This window comes from Melanostigma gelatinosum (assembly GCF_949748355.1).
Source record: "Melanostigma gelatinosum genome assembly, chromosome: 8".
Lineage (NCBI taxonomy): Eukaryota > Metazoa > Chordata > Actinopteri > Perciformes > Zoarcidae > Melanostigma > Melanostigma gelatinosum.
Genome location: NC_136641.1, coordinates 21328060 through 21343402, shown reverse-complemented (window position 1 = coordinate 21343402; position 15343 = coordinate 21328060). Strand labels below are relative to the sequence as shown.

The following is a 15343-nucleotide window of genomic DNA, read 5'->3' as shown; positions in this document are numbered from 1 at the left end:
ATGCTGCGGTTAACCGGACTGTTCATAAGCACTACACTAAAAGCTCATCAGGGCAGGATGTGTTCGGTTCCCAGACAGATCACAAACAAGCCTCAATGTTCTGTCAGGTCAGAGAAACACAGAGTGAGATACAATGATGTGATACTTTCACAAAAGGTAATCCTGCTGGAGAAAAAAAAGAAAAAAAAAGAGCATGGTTATAAATAAAACCTGTAATTTAACCCGAGAGCTTATTTTAGGAATATTTTGACATTTGGGGGACATATTCGCTTTCTTACTGAGAGTTAGATGATTCATTATTTTTAAAGAGTGAGATTGCAGTTAAGCGGCCGACATGAGCTTCCTCCAGGCTGAGGAGCTCAGACATCCGGAGGGAGCTCGGAGTAGAGACGCTGCTCCTTTGGGTCAAAAGGGGCCAGCTGAGGTGGTTCGGGCATCTGATTAGGATGCCTTCTGGACGCCTCCTATAAAGTTTTCTAGGCACATCTAACTGATAAGAGGCCCTACGATAGACCCAGAACATGCTGGGAGAATTATTGATCTATTCTTGCCTGGCTATGCCTGATGGCCCCCGAGGAAGAGCTGGAAAACGTTTCTGCGCAGAGGGACTCCTGGAATACCTCGCTAAGCCTGCTGCCCTTATACGACCCAGCCCCGGAGAAGCGGAAGATAACGGATGGACGGATGGATGGTAGACAGAAAACAAACAAATGAGTAATTATGTTGCTAAAAGTGAACTCCGTGATGAACCGGTCCCTGACATCAGCAGATGCCAAAACAGATTTCCTTCAACAAATCAACCTGGGCAGAAAGCACGTTCTAAGAAAAGGGTTGATGATGCATCATGACTCATCAGGTGGCATGAGGCCAACTGGCCATTGGTGACGACTTTCTAATCTGTAATCACCTAATGGTGCATCTGTCCACAAGGGCATCCAAATGAAACATGTTTCCCTGGGCAGGAAACCAAATGGTTTTAATGCTGCGTCAGGCCCGTCCGCTTCTACTTTAAATCAAAATTTGGTTTTCAACAAGTTGGTTTCTAAGCACTGAACTTGATTCACATCTTGTCACTGGCTCTCACCTTTTACATTCGCCACGTCCTGAGAGGCGATGACGAACCCAAAGCCCTCTCCTGGCTTCCTCCTCAGCTCCACGTCAAACCCTCGGAGCGGCCGAGTTTGTTCACCGCCCTGCCTCTCCAGACCCGAGTCAGGCCCTGTGACACCGCCCGCCTCGTCCTCCAGGCCAGTGTTCATCCAGTCTTTGGGTTCCATTGTCAGGGTCACTGGAATCGACTCCAGGAAACTGGTGCTCTGGACTAGCGGGGAGCGCATCAGGGCTGGGGAGGGAGGGTTGCTGATGGAGGTACGGGGCACATGCAGCGCTTCTGGCAGCACAAAGGAGATGTCCGAACCCACAGGTGGAGGAGGGGGGTGGAGGAGAGGCGGGGGGAGTCTCCGATTAGAGCCGGGGGAGATGGTTGGATGATAGATGCCTAATGATGAGAGAGAAAATAACGGTGAGATAGTTGTTTGTTACAAAAATGACTCTACAATGAATGCGAATCATTTACCTCCTCTGTAAATCAACAAGATGACTTCTGCCTGTTTGGTGTGTTGCTGGAGAACGGTTTGTACCTGTCAACAAACATAAGTACGTTGTGATTCATTGCAGATTCTTGGGATATATTTGTCACCTTTTGAGGCAGTGTTCATCTCTTAAACTGAATAAATTCTTATGAAGCAAATAAGAAAATAATTTCTCAATAAATTATGATTATTTTTCCTCTACATTTTCCTTGTGACATATTGTATCGTTTGATCTCTTCAGGCCACGAAAGACGATTCAAATGAACCATTTGAGAAGAAAAAATATCACACAATTAAACTGATTACAACTCCCCATAACAAGTTCACATGACTTCTCATGACTTCCCTCCCATTTGGTCCTCCAGACCATTACCTGTGCAAAACTAAGACTCTGAACATCTGCTCCGTTGATTTTGACAATAGCATCCCCTGGCTGCAGGGAGTTGCACTGCTTCCTGTCCCAGACTCTTTCCACTATCGTCATCCTGCCTCCCGCACTGCCAGCTGTCACACTGAAGCCGAGTCCTTGGTCTCCTTCGGTCTGGGCCAAGGCCACTGGCACCAGCTCCCCTCCGCTGAAACTGCCAACTCCACTGCACACACTCATCGCCCCAGGGGAGGACACACTGCTGGGACTCGCAGTGGGGCTGGTGTTGGCATGGAAACTGTTGAAGCCGTGGTAGTGGCGGGGGCTGTCGGGGGTGGGAGGGGGTCTGAGGTGGGAGGTATGCGGTCTGAAGAGGCGGGAGTGAGCGCTGTGGGGGCCCCCGGGGGAGGAGGAGGGCCTCCTCGGTGACTGAGGCAGGGGAAGCCGGGACCCCGACAGGGTGCAGGAGGACAGGTCACTCTCAGACGACTTGAAGGTGCCGTAACGATAAGGATGAGGGGGCGCCGAGAGGGAGTTGTTGTTGTGGTTACGGACCATTGACGCCCTGATGAAAAAGACAAAATGATTAGAGCTGCAACTAATAATTATTTTCACTATCAATTAATCGGCCAATTACTGTGTCGATTAATTGTTGAGTCTATAAAATGTAAAAAAATTAAAAAATTCATTGACTATCATATATGACAAATAATTACCACATCTACCATCTAACATCCTGGAATTGGAATGATTAATCAATTACCAGAACAGTTGCTGAATTGTTTTTCCTCCAATCTACTGCACTGCAGCCTGTACAATACAACACCAGTCACGTATATACAAGATCACCAGGGATCACCAGCAGATGCCACCTGCCAAATAATTGTTAAAAAGCAATTCCTAAATTGAGGTTGAGATTGTATTTTTCCATATTTCTCTCGTCTAGTATAACTGACCTGTGTTTACAATTCTAAAGTGTGTGAGGAAAACTTCATTTCAGACCCTGTCCAAGATTTTTCTCATGATTTAAATAAAAGGTAACTAAAACACGACCAGACCAGAAACTGTCAGTTGTTATTGGTTAAATCTCATTTGAATCTCAGAGCTCATTACCTTCCTGCCCTGGAAATCATTACATTACATTACAGTCATTTAGCAGACGCTTTTACCCAAAGCGACTTCAGTCTTACTTGGAAAAACTGAATTTGAAATTGCTGATACTTTTTTAAATTGTACCTAAATTTAATATTGTTCAAAATCACTTTCAAATCACTGCAATCAGCAGCTAATTGTTTTAATGAATCACTTTAAAAGGCATTACAAATGGAATCTCCTTTGTGCTGAACGTGTAGGTGTTACCTGTGTGAACCAACGGCAGAAACAACTTCACTGTCACTCTGGCTGGCGAGCGTTGGGTCAAAAGACTGCAGCCTGGCCAAACTTCTCAGTGAGCGGGGAGGACGCACAGGCAGGGGAGAGGCAGCGTTGCTCATACTGGAGCGTCTGTATAAGGGCGACTGTCCGGTAGCAAAAGACAGGGCATTTCCATTGGCGTCTAGAGTCACCCCTGGTTCCATGTAGCTCCTGTCACCGTGGACCCCGTTATAGTTAAAGTGATAGGCGGGGGGAGTGGGTGTCGGGAGGCGAGGCAGTTGGTGAAGAGGCCGAGGCTGGGTGGTGGTGGGTGGTCCTATTGGGTCCCCGCTGTCCAGTAGCGTTGGCGGCGGCTGCTTGGGACAACCGTCAGGGGTATAGAGCATGGGATACCCTCTTCTAACCTCTACGTCCACACTGTGGCCCACAGGGACCGACTTCAGCATCTCTACCACCTCTTTGTGAGACACTCCCAACACACAGACGTCATTGACGTACACCAGGATGTCCGCTAATAAAGCAAGAAAAAGAAAACACATTAGAGGTATCGAGACTTTTATTTTTAACTTTTAAGTTGCATTTTTAATCATCTGCAGCTAAATTACTACCGCGTCAACCTTTGTGACTATTTTCATATGCGTGAGTGTGCAGATAAATGTAGTTTGCAAATGAAACACTGTGTGTTTTGTGTGGGTGTGGACTAATCCAAACAACTAATCCCTCTAAACCTATTAACCGATATGAACTAGATCAGCCCTGCTGAGACAGCTTGTGCCGTGGCTTCCTAGAGTGGTAATATCGGCCTGCATGGGTTTTTTTGTGTTAGTGTGCGCGTGAAGTGGATGTGTACCGTTGCATATGCATGTGGTATGATAGCTTGACGGTGGTTCGCAAGCCCTGAGGATTAAGGAGCGATTGTGATATGCAGTTGCTGTGGGAGATCAGAATCTCAACGATTGGAGACACAGAAATAGAGAGATGTTGAAACACACCGCTGATCAATATATGTTATTTACACTTTTTGCAAGATTCCAGAAACTATACTTACAGCTCTCAGTCTGCAGATATGTCTGAGAATGTGTCTCTTATCATCTCACACACCGGTCTTACATTTCGGATAGCCTTCTCATGCAGTAATTGTCCCTGGTTCATTGTATTTATACCTGTTTTGAGTGCTGAGGGTCCACTTGCAGTCACACTGTAGACCTGGAGGAACTCTCTTGGCCTGCTGCCCCCGACAATATTGAAACCAAACCCCCTGGAGCCCTTGATCAAGTGTGTGTGCACAGGGAAACCCCTGAGCTCCCCAGGCTGGTCCGTGAACCCTGGTAGTAACCGGATATATAGAGAGACAGAGAGAAAGCATGAGATAATGAGGATGCTTACCTCCAAGGGAACATCGTAAAAGTCTTTAAGGTATCAAGGATTAAAAAAACAACAACACCTGAGTAAAACCAGAGAAAGAGATGAGTGGTAACAGTTTAAGTCCTGTGTGTTCGTACGACTAAATGGTTCGAACCGACGGGTTTTAGGAGTGAGGGGAAAGAGAGAGAGCGAGTTGAACGTTGCAAACCAATCGCCAGATGGCTTTTAGCAAAAAATACCTCCAAATAAGTAGACATGCACACGAACCAAAGTGTTTGGTGGAAAGATTGCATTAAAAGCAGAATCCATTACAGACGACTTCCTTAAAATCATCCACGTAATCCATTAGATTGACCCAACTCGGCACTGCAATCTGGAACTTTTATTCACGGTTTACTCTCACTTTGCATTAGAAAAGTTATTTTAGATTCAATTCTTCGTCCTTATTTCAGCCCTATGTTTGTTAAGTGGAGCATCATTTTAAGTTGCATAAATTCAAACAGCCTGGCCATGTTGCAGATTATAACACCGTCTGCTGGTGAGGGAAGTGTACTGCACTTTACTGGAAGCTGGAATCACAGCACCGTAACAGATGGCTTCCTTACAATTTGCAATCAGCCGTGTCAGTCAGACATCAAGAAGTAGATTATGTCCTTGTTCTCTTTACAGCAAATCATGTGACCAAATTGTGAAATTCAGTTGCCAGTCACATGCCATCCACGTGTCAACTCTGCCAGGCACAGCAGCGAGTCTGGCTCTTTGCCAGCAGCGCCGAGCTTTAGGCCTCAATCACTTACACGTCTCCGTTCAGCTAAAAAGCTCATTCCATCTCATTTGACGCGAACAAGCTGGCTCTGTCTGTTACTTCCGTTTCATTCTTGACAAATATGAATGCGTCATTGAGGCTGTTCCACAGTTAAATGTGTTGCAATAATTACATCCAGAAAAGAAAGAAACAAATAAAGAGGCTCACACTCATATTTGTAGACGGCCTCCCGGCTTGAGCCTCGAGGACTCCGCCAGTTGGTCCTCTTGGGGTTGCGACTTGAAGAGACAAAGAAAAAGAGAAAGAAAAGAAAAGATTCCCTCTTCAGAAACATAACAGCGCTGTAGAATGTAGAATGACATGTAGAACAGAGATGCCTGCCACTGTCGTGACAATGTTGCATCGCAGCTTTTGCTGTTTTCAGAGCATGTGTAAAGGAATAGTTGTACGTGTTTTTGGACACGCGTATTCGCTTGAGATAAGAAGATTCATTAGCTTAGCTTAGCATAGACACTTTCAATCACAACCTCTAATGATCTGTCAATAATATGCTGTGTCTTTTTGACTTTTTTTTAACTGTCTTGAGGCTAAGATATGCCAACCATCTTTTGACCTCTTGATCTAACTCTCTGCAGGAAAGCGAATAAGCTTAATGAGCGTATTCCACGGAATGTTGAACTATTCCTGAAAATGTGAGGAGAACGGGCAGATACTCACTCTATGTAGTGAGACTCTCCTGTGTCACTGAAGGCCTGCTCCCAGTGATCAGGCATCACACCTCCCACCCTGGCACCGCTTCTGCTGCCGATGATCCCGTTCTCTGGAACGCGACCATCCCCGCTGCTGGCCGCCCGAGGCCGCCCGGGGGACCGATGGCCAGTAGGAATGCTGCTGCTAACACCTGCAGAGCCTCCTGTAATTACAGTGACAAGATAGAGTGTTACACATCTAAATTGAACAGTGATGTTCTATTTAACAGATACAGAAGGTAAAAAAAAGTTTCTCCTGCTATCTGCTACGACTTCATGCCGCCAATTCGATGTCAGGCAAAAAGACCTGAGGTCAGCATCCCGGCCAGCTTTGTCCTCCCTCTAAGGAGGCGGAGTGTGTGACCATGCATGCCATACTACCAGCTGGGGGAAAAAAGAGCTTCTTTTTTTTTTTGCCGAGCTCATCCTTGTAGCTGTCCTTCAGGTGTGAGCTCCAGCATGGATCTGAGAGATGTAGGACATAACACGGGGTGTCCTGAGTCCCGCTGTACACGACATGTGATGCTGAACCCATCCGCCCACATAGTATCACTTCAGAAGATGACTCGGCAGAGGTCAGGCTCTTTCAAACGCCATCCTGCCTGAATCCTAAATTCACTCCTCCAATCCAGGCTGCCTGCTTCCCTACCTGCCGGTTTAGAACACGTCTCTAATGATCTGGATCTCTGCCTGCCTGCGTTTCTCACCTCCCACTCTGCCCGCCTCTCCCTTATCTGCTGGACCATTCTGGCTCCCTGCCTGCACCTTTTCTAACACTCAGCCTCCCTACCTGCCTCCATCGCCACCCTATGTCGCTTACGGCCTTGCTCCCTTACCCCTCACCATCTAATCTCATACTCGCCTTCTGTTCAGTTTGTGTGTTCTGGATTATTGTTGCCATCACTTCTCCAACTCTCCAGTACTGCCCTCATGATTTTATCTGCATAGATGATGCGATTAACACTGGTGGAAAGTGCAGTTTTGAGGTACTTGTACTGTACATCAGTACTTCTATCTTACGCAATGCCATTCCATAAAATATTGTACTTGTTTTTGGCTTGTGATCTCTAGTAAAAATAAAATTGTAGTCGGGGCTCCTTGTCACATTTCTGATGAGTTTTTTTACCAGTATGCTACCATCATTGAGACATTACCTCTCTTAACATCTCAGATGTTGTTGTTTTTTAATAACTGTTGAGGGCCAAAGAGGTCAATTTAAGAAATATTTCACTAAACGGCAAAGATTAGAGAAAAGTCAACAAAATGAACACACATTTTGAAGAAGAGAAATGCTTTTTCTTCTTTCTAACCTCATTAATCATCTCACCATGACCCCCTCTCTGACCCCCGTATGGAGGGACCTTGGACTACCAGGTTAGGGACCACTGGACTAAACTAATTACATATCATTCACAGGGGACATTATTCTGTGAGTGTTTGGATGATAATACTTCTGTTGTATTGGTATCTGAATACGTCTTCTACCACTGGTTATCAATAAACTTTTTAAGACTTCTAACATTACAAACTCTGTCTGGTACAATGAGTCATCCATCACATCTAAAACAGAAAAAGTAAAAAAAAAAAAAAGAAATCTGTAATGACCATGTTTTGCCTGTTCCAGTGTCAAGTGAGATTTAATTCAAACTCATCCTTGTCACATGACTTTCCCCACCTCCTTATGTGCACACTTGCCTATCTGCTTACCTCCTTGCCTGCTCAACCTTATAAGGCAGCCTGGCCTTCCTTTGGAGGTGATCCAGCAATCGATGAGGCCACAGCCCCACTGAGAGTTCAGAGCGTACTAATTGTGATAATGATTGATTCATTTGGGTATCAGAGACTGGAGCTTTAGATAGAGGGACAACGCAGTATTTAGCTCCTGGCTACTGTACCAGGGCTTAATAGATACGTTTTCTAACATCGACATGTCTGAAAAAAGGGTCCCAATGACCATGTAATACTCCACTTTATATGCATGATCTTGCCCACCCATGTGGTCATATACACCAGGTTTAGATATACTTGCCTGACAGACCTGAGTCGTCCTCACTGTTCCCGCCGTCCTCTGCCGCCTTCTCTAGGTTGCTGAGTGATTTGCTGCGTGTGCGGAAGTTTCTGAGCAGGTTGCGATGTTCCTGATAGGTGATGGGGGGGCTCTCTGCACTGACGTGAACGGGCCGAGGTGTGCCGTAGTAATTACCTGAGACACAGAAGGACGGGAGGAAGGCGTCTTAAGAAATGGCATTGCAATCAATGAACACAGCAAACTGTGAAATTGTGTGAAAATGCCGTGCGTCGTAAACAACAGGAGTTAAAAGCGGTCAGTAACAACACACCGTCGATGTGCAATGTTACGGAGTTCCAATCTGATATGAAATAAAATATTTTATATTCAGATATTGGCACCAGTAGCAGGCTGGGTTCATGTCATTATGAACACTCCTGAATGTATGGCCCCTAATAACATCTACTGTGTATATTCTATTCTCTCAGTTCTAGCCATCTGCTCCAGCTGCGAAAGAAGAAATGAAATTAACTCCACCCCCTCAATTTGGTGCATGGAGATCCAAATGGGTTGAGGGGAAACATTAGATTACTGAACTCCACAAGAAGGCCACCAGCCGTCACCATTTACTGCGGCTTCTGCAGGCTGCTGCGCGCACAATGCTGCTTATACTCCCGATTGCTTTGCTGTCGGGATGTGTCCTTCAATGTCGCATGGAAGGCAAGTGAGGATGACATTTATTGCCCCCCATTAAACTCTTAGAAATGATGGATGCTAATGTACGGAGGCTTTATGATCAGAAGTAGCACTCTGACCCTCAGGGGGGAGGAGTCTGCGGGGTAGATGGGAGCTGAGCAACACCTGACGGCATTACTAAGCATAAAGAGATGGCAACTGACTGTCTCTTTATGAACTGTGTAAAGCTCATTTATAAATGCTCGACCGGCTCTGTCCAAATGGAACACAGTGTACTATCACCTCTAATGCTCAACATGTTTTATCTTCCGGTGGCCAGTTGCGTAAACTTAGTTTCAGATTTGTCTTGGCCATAGACGGTATAAATGGTTATAACGACTGTTGGATTAATGCTGTTCACTTTTTCTGTTATTTTCTCTCATACTTGGTGAAGCGTAATTGTTGCTGTTGCATCCGCCATTTTTTCTCTTCTGTGAAAAATCTTATTTCACCCATAATGCATTGGTCTTACATTTGTCCCTCACAAGGAAGCTTTATGCGTACATTTAAGTATATATCAAGTCTGACTTATAGCTATGTTTAAGACAACGTCTAGGTCCATTTATAAGCAATTGGCCCCCGGAGTCTTCATCAACCTAAGGTTAACAGACAACCAGCAGAGACTCCAATAAGTCACTGTTCCTATCCAGGAAATAGCCTGGCACTTGTGAAACCACGACTTGACATTTTTACCCTTTTTTATGCATTGAAACATTCATTAGGTCTGTTGAGCCTTAGGGTTGCTGGTTGAGTCAACCTCACCTTTGAACTTTCCACTCTCCAGAAGCGCTCCCAACTCCTCCAAGGAGAAGAACTCCTCAATGGTGACAAAGTTGTAGTCTACGCCTGGGATTTCCCCATCTCTAGGCTGTCTGGTTGTACCTATAGGAGAGGCAGACAACAGGATACATTATGTCATACATCTGAGCCACGAGGATAGAAATACCGCCGGCTCAAGCATGGATGACATGTCAATTAATCACAGCCTCTTCCTCTCATCGTGGGTCATGAATCTTTATTTTGTGTTCAAACAAAACATCAACTCTGCAAACTATAAATAGTCCAAGCATTACAGTTTGACAAATTATACAGAGATAGTCCAACAGCCTCATCTATTCTGGTTTTATCTAAAGTTATAAACGATCTTGAAAGGAGTTAAATTGTGTTGCAGCATAATTCGATGATAACAATTAACAAGTGACCTCTTTAATTACAGCATTTGGTTTTTGATGTAACGTCAGTCGCGGGTCAACAGAGCATCCGCCCACAAACCAAAATGTGCCGTTTGGTATGAAGAGCATGATGATGATGGTAGACATTTACCCGGCTCCCTTTATTATGAAGGAATCAATGAGAACATAATCAAACATTAATAAGACACTGAGAAAGACTTTAAGACTTTCTATCACTATTGCAATGATGGAGCACTCGGACGATCAATGTTCTGTCATCATGATTGTTTCACATTGACCGTAGGCTGCAGTCCAAACCACAGCAGTGAAATCACCATCACTGAGTCTCAGTGTTTGCTGTGTTTTGACCACGATCGTCTCACCATTGAATACATGTGCAGGCATGTCGTGTGAAATATATCACATTTTTATACGACCCGTGATGTCAAATTTGATGGAATGATTTTAATTAGCAAATAAAACTACGAGGCGCCCCGTTCTGACCTTGAGAAAAGCGAATTCCTTTCCCAAGACAGAAATCACACCAAAGCCCAAACTAAGGACAAATCTCCGTCCTTCTCCTGGAGGACCACGTGTGTTGTCGGTAGGAGGGAGTCATACCGGGGTACCCGATAAAACCCGTGATTAATGCACCGCTGTCCTGGGAGCAGCTCTTCCAGCCACAATGACGCATGCAGGACTGCACGGAGCGTGCACGCAAACACACATCGGCCAACAATAACACCCACAATGAACACTCACACGCACGACAGCCAACTCACAGTTGTAGACACATAAACGTTAGAGAGCATGAGGCATCTCCATCAGCCTGACCTCTTCTTTCTGTGGCACAAAGTGAGGTTACTTTACACTATGTGTCCCGATCAGCCACAAAAGATGAGGCACTGGCCTCTAATTCTTTGCTGGCAGTTACGTATATTTTGTTACAACTAATAAATATTGTCAATGTCATTAATCTGTCAATTATTTTCTTTTATTTCTGTTTGTCATTTGATCTATACAATGTCAGAAAATAGCGAAAAGTGCCCATCACTATTTAGCTGGAGTTTGGCACTTTTGCATGAAAAAAATGACACAAGCACTTCTTAAACACGGTCTAATTTTATGCAGGTCGACTGGCGATGAGTTTTGCTATGTTGTGCTCTGTGCTTCCCAGCGAGAAGAGACGGTTTTCTCTCGAGAAATTTGACCCTCACTTCCCGGCTCATTAAGACACCGTCTGATGCTTTGAAGGGGAATTAGAAGGGCTGATGTGATTGTGCCATCATTATAGCTCGCAACAACTCCACCTGCTTATGCTGTATAATGAATTCAATCCACTTTGCGTTTGCACCACCACAAATGTCACCGAAAATTAGAGGTCTCTGCTTCTAATTCTAATAAATTGTGGAATTCTTCACCTCCCCTCAGGACACACGGTGTCTCTCCAGCTGATATGGTGCGAGGCAAGAATTCATTATCTGTGCACCCTCCTAGGAAATATATATGACATGTCAGCGAGGGGGGGGGGGACAGGATGGATTATTGACATCTTCTTCTTTCCCGCCTGTCCCTGTCGGCGCCGCACACTGATCCGCAGGGAGAGGGGCGAGGGAGGGATTGAAGAGGTAATTACACAGAACTCGGTATCAACACCCAGAGAGAGCTGTCTGTCAAGACCATTGCACACAAATAGCAAACAAGGAATCCTACAGTTGAAAAGGCCACAGACGGTCTTGCCTGACAAATCCGGAGCGAGCACATTAACTGGATGATGATGTTTCTTATCTCTGACTCACTCTGAAGACAATTAGAGAAGTCCTTTATGGAGGCGACAGAGAAACACAGACAGCCTTGAAACCATGACATTGGCTCTGAATCATCCAAGGGCACATGTACAAATGATTTGTGCAATTATACAAATATGGATGGGAACGTTCAGGAGTGCAAGGTCTTGCACACAGAAATAATACGAATGGGGAAACAAAAATAGAGTCGTTTTCATGCTTATTTAATAGAAAGCTTTGTTATATAAAATAGTTTGTTTTAGCGCACTGCACATGAGCACTACACATTTCCCCGCACAGTAAACATCCTGTCTGCTTCAGTCAGAGCACACAGCGCCATTAAACTGCAGACGGCCCCTCCTCCACTTTGGCACGAATAGACATTCGCTTTTAATTTAATTCCTCCCCTCCCGTCTAGATTATTGATACTCTAGCCTGCATTTACTTAATTCTGTCATTCATTTCCATTTTTATGCACTGCCCTCCTGACTGAGCCTTTGTAATGATATTCATTGCATCAGTGCCAGCTCCAACACCAGAGAACATTGTCTCATCAAACGGATTCAGGGACTGACGTACTCTCGAAATAGCACAGTGATACTAAGCCACAGTTTCAGAAGAGTAAATAGCATCTAAATAAAAGAAAACTCTGAGGCAGGGCTAAGTAATGAGAACGCCTCGTATGAATAAAGCTGCAATTTTACCATCGTACGAATATGCATGTTGTATGAAGAGAGACATTTTTATCTTTCTCTGCACCATCATGGGAGTTTTGACCTGGGCCTTGTTCTGTCAGCGAGTGCGTTGTGTGTCGTGGTGGCAGACTGTCCCACATGACCTACTTCCTGGACTAAAGGAGAGATTAGCGACAACTCCACCCTGCCACACAAGGTTAAGACTGCGGACACACTAGGTGGTCCGTCTCCTCCGTACTACCTGAACAGGACAAAAAAAAAACAAAAAACAGAACAACGCAAGGATTGTAAGGTAGAGACTGGCAATGAGGATAAACCCAGCAACAATACAGAGTGTTGCTGTGGAAATGTGTGAACAGCTTGCACATACATGTTCTGTCTCACTTTACTCTTATAACCAGGCCGCTATAATGTGTCAGTTTTTTCTCATTATTTCATCTTCAGTTCTGATTGCATACAGTAACACAAGGAAGTGTAGGAAACAGTTCTGTGGGCTTCGGAGCCAATTAACACCAAATTATTCACATGGCGGCAACAACAAGATGTGTTATCAAATCATTAATGAGGACCGTAACTTAAAGAGTAACTTCAGTGTTTTTTTAACCTGGACCCTATTTTGTCAAGTTTTTGAGAGTGACTTTTTTTTAGTTGATCCAGTGTTGAGGAAAACTAATACTACGCTACTAATCGTGCTGTTTTTTGTCACTGACAAATTACAGATTGCAATTAAAAAATTAGTGTCGGACAAAATTCTGGAAAGGATCTTACAAATTGATAGAATTATTTTATTTACTTTTTTTGCTTGATCTGATCTGTTTGTTATTATGTTTCACTCTGAGAAGTCTCGTTCTGAAATCTTGCGTCACACCCACATTGTCAAAATTGGCAAAAATATTCAGCGGTGACATTGAAAATCTTTTAGATAACACCAAGCTGTCGTTTCTGCTCTCCACCACAACAAACGGACACAATAACAAACAGAAAGCAAAAGGTAAGAAAGATGTTTTATCAGTCAAAAAACAGCACGAAAAGGACATACTTAGACACAAAAGAGGGAGACAGTGTGTTGAAGGCCAAAAGAAGAGCACAAAATGGGACTCACAAGGTACAGCGCGGAGGTAGAGGTTCTCTCGGATGACCTGCTGAAGTTGGCTGTCCAGCGAGCTGGGCGTGAAACATTTGCTCAGATACAACCTGAGATCCTTGCACAATGTGGAGCCTGAGGGAAGGGCAGAGAGAGAGAGAGAGAGAAATTAAGTAATCAGCTCAGTAAGCACAAGCACTCTGATGCTGTATATTCACTCTAAGATTTGTTTGTAGCCGTCAAATAGAGACTGAAGTTTATTTAAATCTTTACTGCTGCCAGGCTTGATTTAACACGAGCATTTTACAACCTAGGCTTTCACATTCACACCTACTGATCTGATATCACCTCACATATCCTGAGCATGAAATGTGTTTTCCCGACTCCCTCATGCATATGTAACAACCTGTGGGTTAATTGCTGCAGACACAGCAGTTGAGGCTGTCACCACGTCAGGCAGAGCCCCTCATCGCGGCTAAGCTTCCTCGATCTGATCTCTCAATATCATCTCAAGTGCTTTACGGCCTCTGATGACAGGTCACTTGCTGTTATGGATTGGCTGAGAGCATCTCTAGCTTGACAGACGACTACTCTGTCGGCGCTTCCCTTCCAGGCTGCCGCCCAGCGATCCACACGCCCGTCACCCCCCCACCCCCACCGTCTGTTACAGCGGCTCTGCCCAGAGGCAGACTGAATTGTGTGCTGTTAAAAAACGTCACTGCACGTACATAGGACTGAACCTAGCCAGCTGCCTTTTAGGGGAAATGATGGCCTTTTGTTCATTGTGTTATAAAACAGCTGCTGTTGAAGAATGTTGAAGAGCATAATTCAGATCTCATCATCAGCTCTCACATATGGGCTACCATTAATAAAGCAAGGCAGTGAGGTGTCAAGGTTAAAAGAATACAAAGAAGAGCTACTAGGGCAATGCTGAAACCACAGATGGAAACTTTAAATTTGATGGACAGACGGTATTACTGGTCTTTGCTTTTGTCCACAGAGCGCCAGTATTAGCGTTAAAACCTTTAAACTGCTGCCTGCCTCTGGGGAATGCAGCCTGGTGTCCTGTATTTCAGAGGAGCAGAGGGAGTTGTAGTAGAGGTAGGAGGAGGTGTGGTACAGCAACACGGCGCATCAGTTCATCCATCACTGTCCACAGTCGAGTCCGCAGTCGAGCTGCCCAGCGAGGGCCGGGCCGACTTCAGAAATGATAATGGATCTACCAGCAGCAGAGGAACCAGGAGCAAAGGTGCCCATTTACACCCTGCGGCCAAATCAGCTATCAATCTGTCAAGCAAGGCCATCGGGAGCAGCGGTCAGGTGACACTCGGGAGACATATCGCTCTGTTCACAGCCAACAAAGACATCCGTTCCCCCGGCCTCCTGTTCTAAACATCAAGGCCTCCTGCGGGGTGACAGACAACTTTATCGCCACACTCGTGTCATGTGTCATCAGCAATGTTGACCTCCTTCCCACGTATTGACCGATCGCCTCGACATATCCAGACGAATTGACGAGTGCAAATCGGTATCAGAACGCTAGAGGCTGCAGATTGAGATGTTGTGAGAGTCAGCTGAGGGTCATTGGGTAACGTTATTATGGATGACAGCTTGGACTCCAGTGCAGCAGATTGTTTGGGTGTAGTCCG

The 15343-nt window shown here is 45.0% G+C and overlaps 1 protein-coding gene across 1 annotated transcript in view; it reads right to left on the bottom strand.

The window, feature by feature from the left end:
- Positions 1-15343, bottom strand: part of magixb (MAGI family member, X-linked b) — a gene marked incomplete at its 5' end in the record, with an annotated part of 31256 nt that overhangs the window by 8046 nt on the left and 7867 nt on the right. The window contains 10 exons of the mRNA XM_079274210.1: positions 1085-1498; positions 1577-1640; positions 1966-2524; positions 3319-3844; positions 4497-4658; positions 5672-5742; positions 6182-6377; positions 8243-8416; positions 9719-9838; positions 13713-13829. Coding sequence (XP_079130336.1) covers positions 1085-1498; positions 1577-1640; positions 1966-2524; positions 3319-3844; positions 4497-4658; positions 5672-5742; positions 6182-6377; positions 8243-8416; positions 9719-9838; positions 13713-13829 — 2403 coding nt within the window. The remainder of the gene's footprint in view (positions 1-1084; positions 1499-1576; positions 1641-1965; positions 2525-3318; positions 3845-4496; positions 4659-5671; positions 5743-6181; positions 6378-8242; positions 8417-9718; positions 9839-13712; positions 13830-15343) is intronic.